Source organism: Melitaea cinxia, chromosome 18 (assembly GCF_905220565.1).
Source record: "Melitaea cinxia chromosome 18, ilMelCinx1.1, whole genome shotgun sequence".
NCBI lineage: Eukaryota > Metazoa > Arthropoda > Insecta > Lepidoptera > Nymphalidae > Melitaea > Melitaea cinxia.
Window position 1 is genome coordinate 10940350 of NC_059411.1, and position 21988 is coordinate 10962337.

At 30.8% G+C, this 21988-nt stretch overlaps 1 protein-coding gene across 1 annotated transcript in view; it reads left to right on the plus strand.

Moving 5' to 3' along the window:
* Positions 1–639: 639 nt before the first annotated feature.
* The window catches only part of LOC123662203 (protein doublesex), a 70909-nt gene continuing 49560 nt past the window's right edge, over positions 640–21988 (plus strand). Inside the window, exon 1 of the mRNA XM_045597083.1 lies at positions 640–1222. Within this exon, the coding sequence (XP_045453039.1) occupies positions 715–1222 (508 nt within the window). The 5' untranslated portion in view covers positions 640–714. The remainder of the gene's footprint in view (positions 1223–21988) is intronic.

The window sequence follows — 21988 nt, forward strand, 5'->3', positions numbered from 1 at the left end:
GATTGACTAAATTAAATGATTGACTAAAAGTTTAGTTTTAAAACAACAGAGTAACTGTTATTTGCTGAGTAATTAAAAAAGTAATGTATAAATTATATTAATTTTATCAATATTTAACCGTTTTAACAAGTGATTTGTTTTTTATTGATTGAATTATAATTTTTTATTCTTTTATGATTTTTAAAACTTGTCGATATTATAAGTATGATAATATCATCCACTTATTTTTTTGTATAGAAACTGAAAAACTAACTCTCATTCTAACAAAGATATAGAGTGTTTAAATGTGACAAAAGAGAATAATGAATACGTAACAAGTTAATTTATGGACATATTTTACAATATACAAGAAGACGGACTACGTAATTAATTTTAAATGCTCGCTGTCCCACGACCTTGCCAACGCATGCATCGGTAAAACGCAATCCATTGACACCAAATCAAGGTCGAAGCGAATCTTTTATACACGCGATAAGATAGCGAAAGATATACAGTAAGTAAGTAAGAAGCTAGATTGAGTTCAACCTAAATGCGATGTCACATCCAGAATTTCCTAGATCGAGAACACTCGCATCCTGCACACCAATAAATGCATCGCGAGGTGAGCGGGGCGGGGCGGTGCAGTCGGCAGTCAGTCGCATCGTGACCGCGCGCCGCGCTGCGTGTGCGTCTGGCTGCACCGCACACTCCGCGAACACGGACGACACCGGCGATATGGTCTCCGTGGGCGCATGGAGGCGCCGCACGCCCGACGAGTGCGAGGAGCGCTCCGAACCCGGCGCGTCCAGCTCCGGAGTCCCGCGCGCCCCTCCCAACTGTGCCCGCTGCCGCAACCACCGGCTCAAGATCGAGCTGAAGGGCCACAAGCGCTATTGCAAGTACCGATATTGTACCTGCGAAAAATGTCGCCTGACGGCTGACAGGCAGAGGGTGATGGCATTACAGACGGCGCTGAGGCGTGCCCAGGCGCAGGATGAGGCGAGGGCACGCGCTTTGGAATCAGGAATACAGCCTCCGGGGGTAGAGCTTGACCGACCGGAGCCACCCTCCGTGAAGGCGCCGAGGAGCCCTGTTGTGCCTCCACCCGCGCCGCGCTCTCTCGGCTCGGCTAGCTGTGACTCCGTGCCTGGCTCTCCAGGAGTGTCACCGTACGCACCGCCGCCACCTTCCTCTGTGCCCCCGCAACCGACTATACCACCGCTACTGCCGCCGCAACAGCCCGGTTAGTGCAACACATCAAAACGATAAGATAATGATAACGTTATTTAATATAGGATCGCTACAATGTCACACATATCGGCGGCTATTATGCGTTTGCGTTCTTACGTCAAAGTTTATCACACATTCGGCCAAACGTCTGTGGAAATAAAAAAAAATATTGAGGTAGGTAGGGGCCGTGATAACTCTAGTGTTGCGAAATTATCAGTAGTGTAGTTATCTTGTGTGAAATACAAAATTAAATGTGATACAAAAAGTTTAAAATTAGCGTATATCGTATGAAGTTTTAAATACAAACGGTAAAATTGAAAATAATTTGTATCAGAGTCGTGAGACACGCGTTGCAAAGAAAGTTAAATTAATCATTCTGACATGGACATCATAATCATTGATAACAAAGTTGTGATTATAATGCATCGTTTGTAACGAAAATACATTAACATTGCTTATCATTTAATCACTAAATTCTTCTACAGAAAAAAAACACCCCTTCTTATGTATATATAAAATATTATATTTATAAAAGTGAATGTAAGTTTGTTTGTTACGCTTTCACGCTAAAATTACTTAACCGATCGTCATGAAACTTTGTATACATATTCTTGGAAGTATTAGAAGTAACATAGGATACTTTTTTTAGAAGCAGCGGGTAAAAGCTAGTTTAAAATAAAACAACATCGTCTTATGACACAAAGTGCTCAATTAACAAGTTTTTATATCTAAATAGGTAAAAAAACCTTGTAAGTGCATCTGTCTCTATTAACATAGCATTTGCAACTTCCATTAATAATCGTATCTAATAAAAAAAAAAAAAAAACGAAGTACAAGAACTACATACATATCAAATTAAATCAATAGCGAAGCAGTATCTTTAATAGTCTGTATATATTCGTAACTTAAAGAAATGATAAATATAAATTAAATATTATAAAATGTCACTACATAAGTAATTAAATTATATTTATTTATTCATAAGTCTATAACGGAGGGCTTAATCAGTATTTAAACAGGAATATTTACAAGTCACTGCAATTTGTTTGAAAATTTAATACAAACAATAAACCTAGATATAACTGTTTTTTATAAAAAGAAGTAGTAATAAATTATTGTATAAATGAGTAGGGTAATATTGCTAATGCTCGACTTCTTTTGATTATGATAATACAGTATTCCATTTCGATAGATTTAAAAAACAAAAAGGTAAATTTAGTAGTTAGTAAGAATAGTTATTAGAGATAACACGTACAACCAAACTGCCAAAACAAATTAATATAAAACAGTCCAACCGTGTGGTTTGATATATATGTGGATGATGATAGTGACTTCACGAGTATTTATTCACCAATGCTGAATGTTATCTAGTCTAAGCTGACCAAGGTATAATTACGCTAAACTAGCTGATCCAAAAAATTTCGTACAGCAACATTAACGTTAAAATAACGTTTTTTTTCTAGTTATTTTTTTACAAAACTCATTCTATAATAAAGAAAAAAACAAAAAAAAAAACAAAATTGGCGTAGGCGTTCGGAAGTTATGCGCATTCATTTTGGCATTAAATTTTTATCTATATAGACTTCTTTAAAATATATAGTAGGTAATCTATAAATCATTCCAAATCTATAAAAATACTAATATACATTTTTTTTTAAATCGATATTAAAAAAATCTAATGTCTAGATGTCGAGGTCATCGTTGCTTATACTGCATCAGAGTTATGACTTAGTCAAATAGACCTTGCTACGATTCTATTATATGTACATACATTTTCATCTTGATACATAAACGGTATTATAATCTAAAATTCATACATTATTCCGCATTAGATAAGTTATGGTTGGAAATATTCAATTCCCAAGGTCTAAGTGGTCTATCTAAAAAACACTTTTTGCTGGATTTGAAAATAGAAAAATATTTCAAACGTCTAAATATCTTTTTCTTCTTAAAGTGCTTCTCACGAAGTTCGGCGATCATTTTGGCAACTTGTAGCTTTTATACCGCGACCCTGAATAACGAAAGGGTGATTTTCCCAAACCAATGGCGGAGATTTTTTAGCCAAGATGTTCTTCTACGACCCACACAGCGCTTGCCTTGGATCTTGCCCTGGATAATAAGTCGAAGCATTTCGTATATAGTATAGAAATATAATTATATTTTGAGAAAGTTTTAATCTATCACTGTGTTAGTTTTCAAAGAAAAATAAAACCGAATTCAATTTTCATCTACAAGTAATATTATTGTGTTTGCGGGCAAACGAAGGAAAACCGACTTCAATTATATCGACAAGTAATACAACGTAGGTAGACGAAACATTAGTCAAGTAAATTATCAAATATCAAAGATTACTACAAAAGCTGTGATCAGATCTCGATGAAATTTAAATGTGACCACATGATAAACATCGGCTTTCGATTAAATTAAAAATCATTAAAATCGGTACACCCAGTAAAAAGCTATGCAGATTTTCGAGAGTTTCCCTCGATTTCTCTGGGATCCCATCATCAGATCCTGGTTTCCTTATCATGGTACCAAACTAGGGATATCTCTTTTCCAGAAAAAAAGAATTATCAAAATCGAATCATAAATGACGGAGTAATCCCCAAACATACATAAAAATATAAATATAATTATATTCGACATTATATATACGGTCGAATTGAATAACTTCGAAGTCAAATAAATACGCAATATTAGAGATAACTCAAAAATTACTTTTCAGACCTCGCTCAAATTTATACAGCATTATACTATAAGTTGGTACTTATATACTACTTACTTTCGAATATAAAAATAATTATCAAAATCGGTGCATCCAATAAAAAGCATTGAGGTAATACATGAATGAAAAAAGATTCAGTAGAATTGAGGACTCCCTTTTTTGAAGTCGAAAAAAGTAATTTTAACGGGGTATTTGTAAAGACTAGGTAATAAAATTGTGTTACTATACTCCAAGTTAATACGTAAAAATTTAATCTATGTCTATGTTGCAATCATTTCATTATAATTATTTATCACAATGATACAAAGATTGTGGAAAACAAATTTAAAGCTGTCAAGTACTTCTGGTTGTATAAAACATTTATTATTTTATGTTTGCAAGGAAAAGAAAAAACTTTTTGCACATAAATATAGCTCTATAGATATTTCAATTATTTTTTTTTTTGTAGAAACTTTCTTTAATGTCCAGCTGAATTTATCATAAAGATAAAGAATTTATAGTTCCTTTCCCTTACAAATAAAAAGAAAAAATTTGAAGGTAATTATTAATTGCAGGTACTATTTTATAATACAAATGACTCGTTGATATTAATTAGCTTTCAAGATGATGAAAATAATTATAGCGTTTTCCTTTACTTATCTATTCAGTTGCACCTTGCTTTTAACATTTATAGCCCAATAAATTTTTACACAAAGGTTAAGATTTAAAATTAAAAATACTACCAGTTTTCCTTGACTACGTTCACGTGATAGTCTAGAAGATGATAACATTTTGGCTATTTAAGAATATACAATATCTATGCGCCAAATTTCATCCAGATAGTTTGGCGATGGGAAATAATTTTGGCTATTATATATTAGTATAGACATATATACTATAGAACTATAGTCTAGACATTTTTGCTAAAGTTCCTTTCTGGAATATTTCATTAACAAACATAAGTCCAAACTTTCTTATTACTATAATATTAGTAACTTAATATGGTTAAAAAGTAAATGTTACGTTAAAAACATTGCCCATTTTCATAGAAATAGGTTATTCGCCGACCTGACAATGTAGACCCTAGATGGATCTCGTCGCGTTACCCCACTTTTTAATATGTATAGGGTGAATGATTGATGTGTTATGCGTGGCAGACGTCACGTTATAACGTTTTTATATCTGTTTTATTACATTTTAATATGTGATTTGTTATTTAGGGATTATTTCTATGGCTTATCTAAAACTAGTGTATAGTTTTTTTTATTAGTAAATACGTTAAAATAGAGTTTCTTAGTCTAGCCTTATTATTTAAGCTTTTGTGACATTTAAATATCTTCAACGATCTAAATATAATTCAATAATAAAAATTAATCGCAAGTTAATATACTAAAGATATTTAATTGAAAAAATAACCTTCAAAAAATTTCAATCACTGCCACTGTTGCTATGAGCTGTTATTTTAATATATTTACGATATTTGTACGTGAGATAACAACATTTTACCCAATCCGCTTTCAAATTGTTTTAAAAGTACTCTGAAATGAGCCGTAACGTTTTGTACGAGTGTAAACATTCGTTTTGTTTTATATTAATTATCTTTTTTATTATTACAAAATATATTGACCTTATTTTAATGTATATAAGAAATATATCTTTGAATAATAATAATAATTGAAGTAAAGATGATCTCCTACATGGAAAAAGAGGTTTATGCCCAGCATGTCATGCCTCCTACATGGGAAAAAAGACCTATGCCCAGCAGTGGGATATTACAGGCTGAAGCGTAAAGATGATCTTCTTTTATGTTTCACCACCTTTTCACCTTTAGCGTTGAATAAATTTGTGTAAAGATCTTCTCAACCTTTTGAAAGTAAAATAACACTGGTCTTAATATACAAATGTAGCCAGAGCTTTTAGAGAGGGTCGGGAATATGTTGGCAACGTACTAGCAACGCTTGTAGTGTTGCAGGCGTCCATAGGACGCGGTATCTGGTCGACATCAGGAGGACAAAATAGGCCTCAATCGATGGATGGTCTAATTTTGCTTTCAATTACGACGAATTCATTTTTAACGATTTTATTACCAACTTTTAGTGTTGTAAAAGAAAATCAGGATATCTATTTATAATGATTTTAAAAAATTACATGGCTAAATATAATTTCACAAAAGAAATCGAACCTTTGCTGATTTTGATATCTAGCAAATATCTAGGAAATTAATGTTGCATTTTTCCTACAAATTAATTAAATAAAAAATCTAGACTAAAGGTCTTGTATCATATCTTTTTACACATTGGTGGAACTGTATCATGTAGCGTCTGAAATGTGGGTCACTGGTGTTATCATTATGCGCCGTTTTTAAAAAAAGATTGCATTCATTTAAATAAGATTTTAGATTTTAATTACAATATTCACATAAAGAAGGATTATAAAGTAGCAGAATCAATTTCTCAGAATCAAATTATCAGAAACACAACACAGTTTAAGGTTTTTTACAAAACGTAATCTAGTAAAATCTTTTATTTAATCACAAATGAGTATAAATAAATAAATATCTACACAATACACACACGGTCGTCTGTTCCTAAAGTAAGCAACTTAATGCTTGTGTTATAAGTAACAGCCGACTGGTATAGCTACATATTTTTTTTATAAACATACTTATAAATAATACATATATAAATATAAATAAATATGACTTGAGGACGACTATTTAAATGTTGTTATCGTTATAGATATATCGGTAATTTATATAATTATAGATTATTTAATCCAGGAATAAAACATCAAATTCATAGATAGGTGCTTACTTTTAAAATGTAGTCAATCCTTGTCGATATGTTAAAGAACTTGATTGCTAAAACACAAGAGAATATTTGAACAGCAATGACCTCCAGAGAAATCGGACTGACTCAAAAATCTTTTGATCTTAGTTAGTTTCTTGTTACGAGTTCCAACTCAAAGCACGAGAATAAAAATCATAAATGTCAGTGAATCTAATGAATTAATACAAAGCGGACAACGACATCTAAGCAATGTATAGGAAATAATTTTTAAAATGGTTTTGAAGAAGTAAAGCTATTTATATTTATAAATAGCTATGCATAGGACTGAAACTAGCGTCCCTAGGTTATCGTGGCTCGGTGATCTGTCAATTAAACTGGTAAGGAGTACCCTCAGTGGCGAAATTGATCATTTATACTATCTGAAGCTAGCGTGCCTGCTATCTATTGAAAAAATCTCTGTATTGCTGTATCTTTTAAACCATTTTACCATTAAAATTTTTTACTACACATATATTTTTAATTTTGTTTCCTATAGAATTTGAATTGAATGAAAAACACATTATTACACATAATAATTATATCTTCATTACATAGTTATCCACAAAATATAAAAAGGAATTTAAGATACATATATGGTGCTAGAGCGGCCTTATCATTAAGTGATCTCTTCCAGACAACCTTGATAAACGGATCGAATGAAAATTAAACCGATAGAATTCTTAATATGTATCTACTTGAATAGACTTTAAAAATCAAATTAAAAATAACCAAAAATGATGATGATAAAAAATAATAATTAGACGTCAAAGTATAGGTACTATGGGATTTTTTTAATACTCAATACAGTGTAAGAAGTGCTTTTTATAATAAGTAATACGCGCTTAGCTAATTGTAAGAGAAGAAAAAAAGTTTTCATTATACCCAATATACAGTAACAATTTTTATGGAAGTCTAAACGAAAACGGAAGAAAAAACTTAGTTTCATGAAATATACTACTTTATGGTTTTAAATATTTTTTAAAATGAGTCGTTGTAAGTATATAAAGTAAAAATATAACACAAATAAAAGAATTTTTTACAGACAATAAGCGTCAAAGAAGATAACGTTAATAATAATTGTTTAAAATGATTCGATTCACTTCTTTGTCTTATCTCTAAATTACTCTGAACGAAATTGACAGAAGGTAAATTAAATTTAAAACAAAATTGTTGTTTAGTAAATTGCGAGACATTTTTTGAAATTTTGTGAATTTAAAAATGGTCCCACTTTAAGTTGTTGTAGTATATTGCATATGGTATACATTTTTTATGTCAACTTCAAGTATCTTGTGAGAGGTACTTCAATTTTAACCATTTTAAATTATCAATTTAAAGGAGATTATATATGTTTTGAAATATTTTATTTATTTATATAAATTTGTACATCCACTGCTTTTTAAGTAGCTTTTTAAGTACATACTTAATATAAAATATAAAACTATTTGTATTAACTACGAAACTAAGATACTTTCATCATCTTTAAATTATACATATTCTTAAAAACTCCCAAAATAATTAAAAATTATAATATTAAATCTATGTAAACTTAAAAGTAATCACTAAACATTAAAGAAGGAAACTTTTTATATCTAAAAAAAGAATGAAAAAAAACTGGTCTGTACTGTATCGGTGATCCTTTTTTTGTACCTATAATGTCGTCTTGCTCCCTCCTTAAGAGCGTTTTGACGCCATTCCAAGGGGTGGATCGCTATAGATCGGCCAGGGGTGGAGAGGGGTGGACAATAAAGGTTAAGCCTATAGGGGCGGCCGCAAGTTATGTAAACATAATGGGGTAGTAACATTATTAACCAAATGTCCAATTGTGTTCAACCTTTTTAGTGGTTAAAGTATTTTTTTGTGTGTTTGGGTTTAGTTTTTGTTATGTTTGTCCCGCCGGATATAGTACCGCCATATATAAGTTTAAATTTAGATGGTTTTTTATGATTTTATTTATTTCTTTCTTTTAAACTAAATCAAGATTTATGTTTGTGATTGTTCTAAAATTAGTCGACTGTTTTTGTACGAAGGTATATCGATTTTATTTTATTTTATACAAAGCGTGTTCTGAAAGTAACAAAAACAAAAAAAAGAATTCTCCTATTTGAAGTTATGGGCGTACTTTTTGGTGATTCGTTTTTATTTATATAAAAACACAACTATAACATTTTTTTTATTCAAAAAAATTAAATTGTGTAAAATAAGTTTAATATTGTGGTGATAAAGTTTCATTATCTTCAATAATCGCGAATCTGTTTCCAACCAGACTAGATAATTTAAAATTGTTTAATTTGTTTTCGGTTTGATCGTTTGTCCTTATGGATTTACCAACCACGCCTCGTTGAGCACGTCAAGCCGTCGGTCCCGGTTATTGTCATAAACGATTGATAACGATCTCTGCTCTTGATAGGGAAAGTATCCGTAAAGCAGATATGAAACAGACTATACTATAGGCTATGAATAAAAAGGCTTTTGCCCAGTACTGGGATATAATCTACTGGGATAAAACAAGTCAATCTATACTAATATTATAAAGCTGAAGAGTTTGTTTGTTTGTTTGAACGCGCTAATCTCAGGAACTACTGGTTCGATTTGAAAATTTTGTTCAGTGTTAGATAGGCCATTTATCGAGGAAGGCTAGGCTATATATCATCCGCTAAGATCAATAGGAGTGGAGTTCACGCGGATGAAGTCGCGTGCAGAAGCTAGTATTACATATATTTTTTAAATTATTTCAATATTAAAATGAAATTATTAAATAAATAAAATAAAAGACTTAAGTTAATCAAATGTGAAGTAAAAATAATGTAACGTAAGCCGTCGTTTTATTTTTTTAGTTATATTAATAGGCTTGATCAAGATAAAAGATAACGCAGTGCACATTATGATGTCGCTACACACAAAGATACATTTGTTTGTACAAGTAGTTGACGCGTGTGTAACAATTGTTTCGTATTAAGGTATTTGTAGTTACAAGGATGTTTAAATCAAGTTGTATGTATGTGAAGTAGAGATATTATGGATTTATTAATATATCCAAATTAAAAATCTATCGGTAATCGTAATCGAATCTTGTATATATGTTTCAAATAATTTGTTTTTTTTTTCGGTCAATTTGACAGTAAAAGCTCTTTCTACACTGTCACTGTCATTGCTTATACTGTTTATTGTATCTATTACCCACATGCCAGTTTCTGAATACTAATATCGGTAACTGAAACTATTGGAAACTATGGTATTATTTCTGATATAGCCGTCCATATCCGACAGTTCATGTCTATAAAATCTGTCATTTAAACAATACAATTACCTACTTTAGTATTTCATTAATTAATAGCGTTTTGAGTTTTAAAACTTGTGAAACTGATTTAGCTTTGTAAAAGAAAAAAAAGTACGATAAAAAAGTGGAATGAGAATTCCTTTCCTTAAGCATACGGGTACCCAAACTTAAGAATACTATAATTCTATATAATTTAAAGAAAAATACCATCTATTAGAACATACCCACTGAAAATTTCTTTTTGTTATTATTTATACTAAGAACTAGCGTTAAACCCGCGTTAATTTGAGGTAAAGTGGCTTATAGTCTATATCGTGCTTCACAGCCTCCTTTTTCTTCTGTGAAAATCCCATAAAAATCAGTTCAGGCGTTTCTAAAATTAGCCTGGACAAACAGAAAGACAAATAGACATACAGACAAAAAAAAAATTCTAAAATCGTTTGTGTTTTAGTATCGTGTAAATAACCGCACTTGAGAAAACAAAGTTATTTTGAAATCGTAGAAACACACTTAAATTATATTTACATGTATATAAGTATCATATCATCAGTTAGGTACAGATAATTTCGGTTCTATCAGTGCAATATTTACCCAATAGTATTGAAACTTGGCCTTTCATGCGGTTTCGATCTCTCGTTTATGTGAGACTAAAGTGTTAGAAATGTGTTTTGATTGTAAATTAAATTGAATGTATTGATGACGGTTTGATGCCGTGGTTACTGTGACTGGCTTTTGTGTGAGCGGTAGCGGTTACGATCTCCACTTATGGCAAATATTTGAATAAGTCATACAGAGCTTTTCTTAGCCGAGGTTTTTTATGTGTAATTTTGAGGCCTAGACATTCTATAGATTCTAGGATTGTGAGATGAAATTAAAGAATGTAATGATAAGTATATAAAAAAAAGTCGTTTAAAACCTTGCACTTAGCAACAAGTCATGCACATATAATCCGAAAAAAAAAAGATAAGACTGGCAATTTTATTAGACGTGATTGTCATGTGTAAGTAATCATGACAAAAAACTTTTATTTTATAACGAAAACACTATTAAAAATCAAAATATTTTAGTTTAGATCCTTAGAATCAGCTTTGAGATCAATACAGCATCTAGGCCTAAGGGTAGTTACAGATTATCCTCTGATTATAATCTGACAAAGTATAAAATTTCATCATGGGTTTGGAAACATACCTACCAGTACCAATATCCGGACTATTACAAATATCATTCATTTAGATCAGTGGCTTCTAACAGTCTCAAATTAGAACAGACGATTTCGCCAATGTCACGTAGAATGGAGAAGACTATTACAAATATCTGCATGGCCACTACAATCAATCAAATTCGAAGTTGAGACAATTATTGACACTAATGATATTAGGTCAAATTCATGAGGACATGCCATTGAAAATTAATCATTGAAGTAAAACTTCTTTACGCACGCTTGACTTGGGGAGTAAGCTGGTGAGTGCGTGACGAGAGTGTTACAAAAATTGTGATCGGGCAAGACGAACGGAGCAATAGAGAGAGGTGCGAGCACACATTTTCTTTCAATCTTTCTCTCATAGCCAGCTACGTTTCGTATATCTAAGATACAGTGCAGGCTTATTGTACAGGCATATTTTTAAAGAAGTTTTATTTTAGTTGTGAGATCTACAGCATACATTTTTATGATTTTTATTATATCTTAAGTTCGTTTACTATGGTATGGTAGAGCAGGAAATAGCTTGTTGAACCAGAAGCAGCTTATCGGGCTCACAACGAAGAGTTAACCTTACATAAAGATCACGCATTCTAATAATTTTGCATTTAAGTAGCATTGTTCTCACAAGATGTGTTCTGCGATGAGTGAGGTGCAGGGCTCCTAGTCGGGGGTAGAGTCGCTTATGTTACAGAGTCTTGCGGTTGTCTGTAGGCTACGTTAACCTCTTACCACCAAACGGTTAACCTCCAGTCAGAAAAATCGTATCATGTATAAAACTCAACACAATATAAAATTCAAATAATATCAAATATTATCGCCAGACCTAAATGATAAAGCAAATAACGCGTGAATACATGTGTACAGTCTAGATTTCCTAGTCAGTAACATAGTATTACGTATAGTTTGAACAGCGATCGCTTTGATAAGTTGATATAATCTCTATAAACACCGATTGTATGTATTTGTATGTCGTAAATAATGGGTACGTTTCCACGTTGAACATGTCATTTGAAAATTTATTTATATCATCAGGTAAATACGAGTCACAAGAATGCCAATTAAATTAAACGTTATTCGAACGATTCGCCATCTAGATTAAATTTAATTTCATATTTTCACCATCTAATAACATGAAAACTTTCTGACTTTCATTTTACCTTAAAATATATTATGCCGATTTTTTTATTATTCTATTAGATGTTTAGAGAGAGCCGAGCCAGTACACGGCTGGAAATAAAAATTTTAGCTCGATTTGGGAAGTTCCTCAACTGATTAGAAGATTATAAGAAGATACAGCCTAATAATATTGCATTCAACTGGTATTATGTTCTTGTGAGTGAGGCAGTAAGAGGTGCTAAGAATGATTAAAAGAAGAGTTGCTAAGGGGCCTGTAATGCCCCAGGCGTTGCAGACCTTTTTAGACAATCCGCTTACTATCAGGTGGAATGTACGCTATTAGAGACCATAGTGCTATAAAAATATATATATGTATATATATTTGAATTCAAGCATGTTAATTTAGTTGCTGAACTAAATAAGGATTTTTACTGTTGCTTAAATATAAATTAAATTTGGGTACGAAACATAAAGGCTAATTCATTTTAACTTCCATAAGATCAAACGAAAATTCACCTTGGTTTTATTTCGATTTTGTTTAGTTTAGAAAACTTTCGAAACCTTTGTCCGTAAGAGTTGAAGTATTGACGTAAAGTAGATAGAATGATGCAAGTTTTTGATTGGAAAGTAATGCGGGGATAATAAAATCGCTGTTTCTCATTCTGTTTCCCCGGAAACCTAGATAACAGTGTTTTGAGAGCTACACGGTCAAGGTTGCCAAACAATATAGTAATAAAATAAATATTAAATGTAATTATATACAACGTGTTATTAAAGTGACGTTCTCCCATTTAACTGCGATATCAGAATCGATATTATTACCTAAATGTGTAACTTACTTGCCCTAACGCTTTAAAACACATTCTAAAATATAAATAAATAATTATTATTCATAAAATTATACCCATATATTCTTTTTTTTTCAAATGAGCAGATTTTAAAGTAACGTAGTAATGAGCTGTACTCACTATCCCTTCCTTTATATCACATATAATTTCGGCTATGATCTGCCTCCATGTATCTCTACATGGATATAAACGGAAGGATGAAAGATTAATAACACATCGTATACGAAACTAAAGTTAATAATTGCTTATTAAGATCATCCAATTTTAAAAGGAAAAGTCTTTCGCTTACATGTAAATAAGTGATAATACTAATAATAATGAACATCTCACACTCGACGAGATCCTCAATACCTTTTATAAACAAAATCCTTTTGATGACGATAGATACAAGTTGAAAATGTGTTTTTTTGTATTTAATCAAATATCTATTTCAACTAAAATCTTACTTTTATATTTAGAATTACTAAAATATAAATTTCGGAGTAATTATCCTTTCTGTTTATGTATAATTTAATTTAAAAAAAATACTGCAAGATTGTGTTTATAAAATATCTTCTTAAATATTTAAGAAATATTTGGAGAAGTGTCAGCCCTAACAGAGATTTGATGTTTTACGATCGCGCCACTTGTCATTAAACCTTCCAAGTTCGACGAATTCTTAGGGTTGTCATGTATAAATTTATTTAATTTAATTTGTATTATACTTTTATTTTATAATAATCACTTGATTTCGGGGTTTCGCCTCCTACCCCGAGGTTGGGTGTAATATATACGTTTATAAGTAAGTAAGTTTATCAAAAAAATATGTTGCTATTATCTTTCAGTTTTTATCTAGGTATAATATAAGTATTGAGTTGCTTATACCTTAGAAACAGACGACCGTGTATGTATAAAAAAATATCATTACTAATTACCTGCGAGTATTTCAAAATACGCGCACATAACTGGTATAGGTAGGTACTTTGATGTATTTCTTTTTAAAGAAATTTGTTAATCATTTGCAGCTTAAAGTCAGGTTTTTATATTTAAAAAACTATTTGTTTTCCTTACGAACAGCTTATTGGGCGAACTGTCAGCTGTGAGTTGAACGAAACGTTTTTGTATATAGGAACATGGATTTATTGGATAATTAACCACCATATTTCATAAAGAGAAAGCTATGGGAAAATTTACAACGAGGAAATTATTCTTAATCAAGAGATCATTATGAAAGGACATAAAAGTGAAACGAGTTCGAGGAACTTATTTAAAAAATTCGATTAAGTAAACTTTCGTAATTTGGCGTCGTTAAATGTTATGTATGTCTTTTATGAGTGATGTCGCCATGCTGTCTGGATCAACGGTCAAACATGACAATCAAATGCCGTATTTAAATTTATTTTTACAAGTTAAAATAGTCTCATATTTACTACAGAATCTACTATTTAAAACCCTTCAAAAACTATACTACACTATACTACTTCAGATACTAATGGAGTTTAAGAGTTTATTTATTTCAATAAAGATTGTATGTTACAGAACTTTAATTTAATTATTAGGGATGTTGAGTTAATTTCAAGGTATATGTGGTTGCATTTATAGGAATAGCAATGAAATAAAAAATATAAACGAAATTCCATCCAGTGTCAAACCAAGCTGGTAGCTTTTACGTAAATTAGAGCAGCGCCAGTGTGTGACTCTGAATATATTCAGTGACAAACCTAATAAATCGTCATACATGCATCATTATCATACATAAATCGTGATATTCTTAATGCAAATTAGTGTTTATCAGTATTTTTTTATATAGGTAATTTGATGTAAAATAAAGTCACATGATGTCAACCCTAGCGGGAGGGAGCGTTTTACAGGCGACTGTATTTCGGGCACTAGTTTTAGCGGACAAGGTCGCTAGAACCAGTCGGTGCGAGACGAAACGATTTCTGTGAAAAGTACTTGTATTTAGCACTAGCTACCCGGATAGACTTCGTTCTGTCAAAAGTTAATAGTAAAAATTTTTTTTAATTTTTTTTTTAGTATTAAAACCTTCCGTGGGCTTTAGAGAACACAAAAAAATAAATTAGCCGAAGTAGTCGAGCCTCTCTCGAGTTATGCGCTTAGCAACATTCATTTTTATTTATATACATAGATGTATGTTTAAAGTGTGATAAAAAAATTACTGTTTGGCGCATCAATTACAATACAAAATATTTGTTCCCATTACGTATTCTGTTGCCCATTACATACCCCATACGTGTCCCATTACGTATTGTGTGAAAGCATAGACTAAAAAAAAATAAATTACACAGTTTTTCTGAACATAACGAATACATAATAAAAGAATTGTTCTATTTGTTACAGACGTTCGACAGATTACTAAATAGTTACTACGTAATGTCTTAACCGTGACATAACCGTTAAGATACAGGTTTTTTAAACTATTAAATATACATACACCGTGTAGTTAAAAATAATATTAACAAATAAATTGACGAATAAAGTTTTTGGTACTATGTACAATTAAATATATATATTATATGTATTTATATATTTTCTTTTATAATTTAAATTGATATTATAATTATGATACAACACAAAGCATGCCTACATGATTTATATTTTATTAATTTTGAGGAACTTTAACTAATTACATATATGTAATATAGGTTATAAAGCATTTTTGTTAGAAATTCTTTTAATGTAGAAAATATCTTTCTACGGAGGAATGTTGTAGGCTATGAAACATAACACTGCGTTTCATTAGAGCGGAACAATAACCATAAACAATAACTGCAAGTATGACATAAGTTACCTCAGTTCTGTGTCTGTAATTACATTAACTCACCGTAATGAAACAACGTAATAAAAATTACTGCTATTTGTTTAATTAGTTCATGAACAAATTATTCATGTTCCTAACAACCGCTCTGGTGTAGTGGTGTGTGTTGTCACTTAAAACACCGATGGTATGCGGGGTCAATTCCCACTCGGGATGGATATTTGTATTTGTACAAATATTTAATTCCGGTATGGATGTCTCTCCTTGCGGGTCTCCCCACCGTGTCCCGGAGAGCAGTTAAGCTGTTGGTCCCGGTTCTTATGATTAGTACCTGACAGTGATCTTACTCATAGTAGCGAATATAACCATCAAGCCACAGTGGAGCAATGTGGTGGATTAAGTTCCGATCCTCTTCTACATGGAGAAAGAGACATTTGCCCAGCATTGACTACTTGCTAGCATAGACTGGAAAGTAACTGTAGGTCCAGCAGTTACGCATAAAGCCTTATATATGGCGTACCCAGTTTAAATTTATATAATGCTTTATTTCTAGATTTACAGCGTTATAGTTTATTTTAATAGATTATTGTTTTAATATGGATTCAAACTGAAAAATGATTTGTGTTTAACTTTTAATTGTACACATAATAATAATTAGATAAATACGTATATACAATGAAAATATTGTTCCATTAGTGAATAACAAAAATAAATAAATAATTTATACATAATTATACTGCGGTCACCAACCCGCCTGCCCAGCGTGGTGACTATGGGCAAAACACATGAGTTCACGTTATTTTTGGCGTAAACTTGTGGAGGCCTATGTCCAGCAGTGGACTGTATAGGCTGTAATGATGATGATGATGACATAATTATACAAGACATTATTTATGTTTATTTTTATTACTAATATTTAAATCTTTCATGTAATATAAAGTATATGTAATGTAATTGTTTTGTACAAGGTATTCAGTTTATTCCTTCAATTTATTATGATTGATTTAAAAGACATAATATGGTTTACTTTAGTTTAAAAATTATTTTGATCCTTGAGAAAACAAGACATTTCTCGAAATTGGACATTAGCCAAACGAAACAGCGTTTTACTAAAAGGGTATAAATTTGTGTTATTTTTTTCTTTATTCATATATTAATCTGAAGAGAAGGAATAATCCAAAAATTTTAATAGTTGAGTTGACTTGTATAAATATTATTTTAAATCATAAAATTACTAATTCTTGAAAATTGAAATAAAAAATAAATAAATAAATATTTTAATTAAATGCATATGCATTTTATTTAAATTTGAATGCAGCCATTGAGATTTATTTAACAAATGTTTGTATGTTTGTACTGTATGCGTGCTGAAAGTACCTATTGATAAAACTTTAATGTCTCAACTCAAGAATCGGGGATTAAAAATTATTTCCAATCGATGACAACAGTAATATGATTGTGACAAATACTTAAGATGACATTTGTCTCGGGTAAAATGTTATTAATAATGTGATAATATTATCTGTAACACGCCTTACAAGGAGTGTTGTACATTTTCACGAAACGCGTTTGAGTCGCTGTTAATCCAATCAGGAAGTCTACATCCAGCTGCCGATGTTTAGCGGCTGCAGACAAAGAAACGAGTAATATACAGGTACTTGAATCCAAAGGTACTAAAATTTTTGAATGGTAGAAATCATTAAATTAACTACGCAGCTATATTAAAATCAACACACACCTTGCGCTTTTTATTACCTAAAATAACAGTTATAATATTTTTATAATCACTATTAAATACTGTAAGAAATTGCAATTTTTTTTAAATATTAATATCAGATAACCTTTGATAGCTTATCTGCACGTTTAAGTTTGACCGTTCTTAATTTTGAAAGGTTATTTGACAAACGATAGGCAAATGACAAGTGACAAGGAGCAATGCCTGTGCAAAAATGCGTTTATTGTAGCATTTTTTTGATATGAAAATACCTCAGATTAATAAACAAAAGGAAAATACAATTTAGTACGCTGAACTAAACTTTAAACTTTTTTAGCGTTTGTTTCAAACAATTTAACAATAATATTTTATTAAATAACACGTCTTAAACACAAACCCATATACAAATAAACATTTACAACTTTAAATTTAGAACTTATTAATAAATAACCAAACAAATTAGTTATAAAAAAATTGTAGAAGTAGAGATTGAAAGTTAAATGTCTATTCATTATAATAACTGTAAAATATGTAGCATTGGATGAACCTCAAGTACAACTCTGTAATTCCATACACTATTCTACTGTTCGGTACATATCTCACGCACAGTCTTATCTCCATCTGTCGCTACCTATATAATAACTAAAATGATAATGATAATACCCGTTTCATATAACGTTGTCGACCGATTAGCGTAGAGGTCACTGAATTAGAAAAAATTTCGTGCTTTTTAGATTTTTTTTTTTTTTGACTAAAACTGGCTGACACGCCGAACTTCGTTCCATACTTTTATAGTAAATATTTCGATTTTTTTTTTAATTTTATTTTATACAAATCTTATCAATCAAAAACCACAACAACAAAAAAAAAAAACAATAATTATCCAATTAGGTGCAATCATAGCCAGTTAGTATTAATGCATAAAATATGGTATGGTATATATAGATATAAAAAATCTAAGGGCACCAAATTGTCTTTGTTTTTAGTGAAACGTCATGCATCTATCATGATTTGTTATGATTATATACAGGTTCACATTACTGACTTTAGGTCGGCAGTCCTGTATAACAACTGCCAAGGAGTTTTTTTTTAGGTTCATAATGTAGGTGAACCTTTCTATAATACAAAACGATTTATACAGTTAAACTGTTACAATTGACAGTTATAGCCATTCTTTCGCTGGCGTTATGTTTCAGCTTACTTGCGTTTTTTACTTCTGAGTTTATATTAGCTTTGTAATTTTAAATATTTAAATCGATTCTGTATTTTTGGAATTTATCGTTCCCATTTCTACAAATTCTAGCTATTTATTATGATACTACATCAAATAGGTTAAGTTTTGTGTTATCGAATGGGAAATTCTTTTTAATTGTACGAATGGTCAAGTGCGTTTGCTAGTGTTCAAAAAATATAATATATAGAAAAAATATTGAAGTAGATGTTTACTAAACATTGACACGAAATTATAAATATAAAAGATTAAAGCTTCATGGTTCATAATGCGGGATTTAGAAGTTTTATTTTAAAACCTATAGATGATGATGATGAACTGAAATAAATATGTTTTTGGGGATTATTATTATTATCTTTAATTATTTCAACATCATCAGATGTCTATAATGTATGTAATTGAAATAAAAATAGTTAAAGGCTCAGTTTGATTCTTACGTAGATAGGTAGGATAAGTCTAGATATAAGAACGAGTGTTTATTTAATCTAGGTTAATATATTAACAAACTAATAGTTAAAAAAAACAGGCACTCGTGAACCAATGGACCTAACATTTAAAAAGTGCATGTGTATTTAAGTTCCTATATGAATAAGTTACTCGTTTCGCTCTTATATAGTTCAGTAAGTATAAATAGTGCAGAGACGTAAATGTGTCTAGTTTGACCAAACAAAGCAAATATTCGTTCCATTTCGCGTCGTCCAGGAGTTACAAATCAAAGAAAATTTATTAGTTATAAAAACGCAACAAGTACGAATAAAACATATATCGAATGCTAAAATTTCGCTCTTATAAAACACGCCTTAAGGATTATAATCCGGCAAAATTTAATATAATGGACAGTGGATCGCCGTACACTGGGTGGATGTGTATCTCCACTTGGTTTTATAGGCTATAAAGGGTTTTTACGACTACCAGGATAATACTCATCCGGCTAAAAGGTTATGGGCTCTATCGATGCGTAAGTATAGAGCGGCAATAATTAAAAATGTCAAAACAATAGAGTTCTGAGTAAAACGAAATACAATTATATTTGCGAAACTTATTTGTCTTGATAACTACAAACTTTAAAATTATTTCGACCATTTTATTTTTCTAGCTTGTGTTCTCAAATTAGTAGCTTATTAACGAATTTTATTTGTTTGTTGGTAATAAAGATTTAAATAATACGATGCTGTCCTAGCGGTCGTGAGTTAGATCTTCACTCATGGCATAGATTTGTATAATTATACTATACATATGTAATGGTGTAGGTGTTTCTGTGTGTGTTTTGTATTTCCAAACATTAGATTTCATTGTTCTAGCAACAGATGAATATGAGGCGTATGTATAATATTATCCATGTATTTAATGTGTGTAATATGATTTATTGTCATATTTGTTACAAAATGCGACAAAATTAATGCGACGAAATGGACTGATCCATGGGATGTTATTGAAGAGTAATAAAACAGTTTGTGTGTTTCCATTTGTTTATTATCGGAATTACGAAAACGAACTAAAATAAAGTTTTAACATATTATAATAGCTCGTTTGCTTAGGTTATACACTAAAAAGCTAGCAGCACATGGGACAAAAATAGTTAAAATAAATAAAAACCCACATGTTTTTTACTCACTTTTATTACCTAACTAGTAAGAATATTTAAATTGAATTAAATTCACAGAAATATCCATTATTATAGAGAAAATCTTGAAGAGTATGTATGTACAGATAAATATGGTATAAATCTAGATCGCATGGAATGGTAGCAAGAATGCTGGACGCACTGTTGAATCTTAATTCAGATTCTCTGTGGAAAAAATTAACCAGCTTTCTTGTAACCGGTAACTACTCCACTCCAGTTACCTATTTGATATTTTTTGATATACGTGTGAAACAGGGTGGGTTCTGTATGGTAATATAAAAGCCTGTAATACTATATAATAACGTACGTCTGTATATCCTTCTGTGTCTGACAGCGTGACACGATTCGTGTGTCATTCCTTTGTCTCTCAGTATTTTCCCCTCTACTATAAATCAATCAATAATTCGGCGATATTTATACTGAACGTACAAATCTTTTATGGTAAACGTCATTCATCATATTGAAATGTATTGCGGAATTTACACAAAAAAAGTTTGGAGAAAAAAGTAATAATTACATTAGTTTAATTCAAAATGCTGAAAAATAAAAAAATGAATTTAAAAAAAAAAGTTAATTTTAAGTTTTGTTAAAATAATTTGGTTTGTTTATTTTTATAATTGTCTAATTTGAACTGTTACCGGTAAGTTTAGAGTAGAGAAGAGTACAGAGACTAAGCATTTGTAGCTTAGCTAAACGCTATTATTATATGCGTATTTCTTAACGTAAATGAGAGTTAATAAAAACTGATACAGAGGGAAATTACGAATGTTTTTAAAAGTACTGATTTACTTAGTTTTTTAACCGACTTCACAAAAAGGAGGAGGTTTTCAATTCGACTGTTTTATTATTATTTTTTAATGTATGTTACTTCAGAACTTTTGACTACCGATTTTTTTTAATCGGAAGGTGGTGTGTGTTATTTCATCCCACTTAAATTTAGTTGAGATCTGACAACTACTTTTCGAGTTATAACTAATAATATATTTTTACTTGACTATTTTTTCGTCGTCCTACGTTGTATTACACCGCATAACTTTTTATTGGGTGTATCGATTTTGATGATTTTTAATTTAATCGAAAACTGATGTTATCGAGATCTGATAGCAGCTTTTTGAGTAATCTTTGATAACGCGTATTTAATTGACTATTTTTTCGTCTACTTACGTTGTATTACTTGTCGATGTAAGTGAAGTTGGATTTTCTTTCGTTTGCAAACGTCGAGCAAATACAATAATTTTTTTCATTATTTTTAAACATATCAAAATTGTAATAGATCTAAAGTATCAGTTTGCATCGTTGAACATTTTTTCCTTGTTATCGTGTATTTTGTCGCACTGCAATGTCAGTGTCACACTAAGGCATTTTGTAAACAAGTATAAAGTAAGGATACCGCTGATACAATTTCCTCATATCTACAATAAAGTTTTATTAACCGCGGGCCGAGTTTGCCTTTGTGCAACAGTTCAAAACATTAAGTT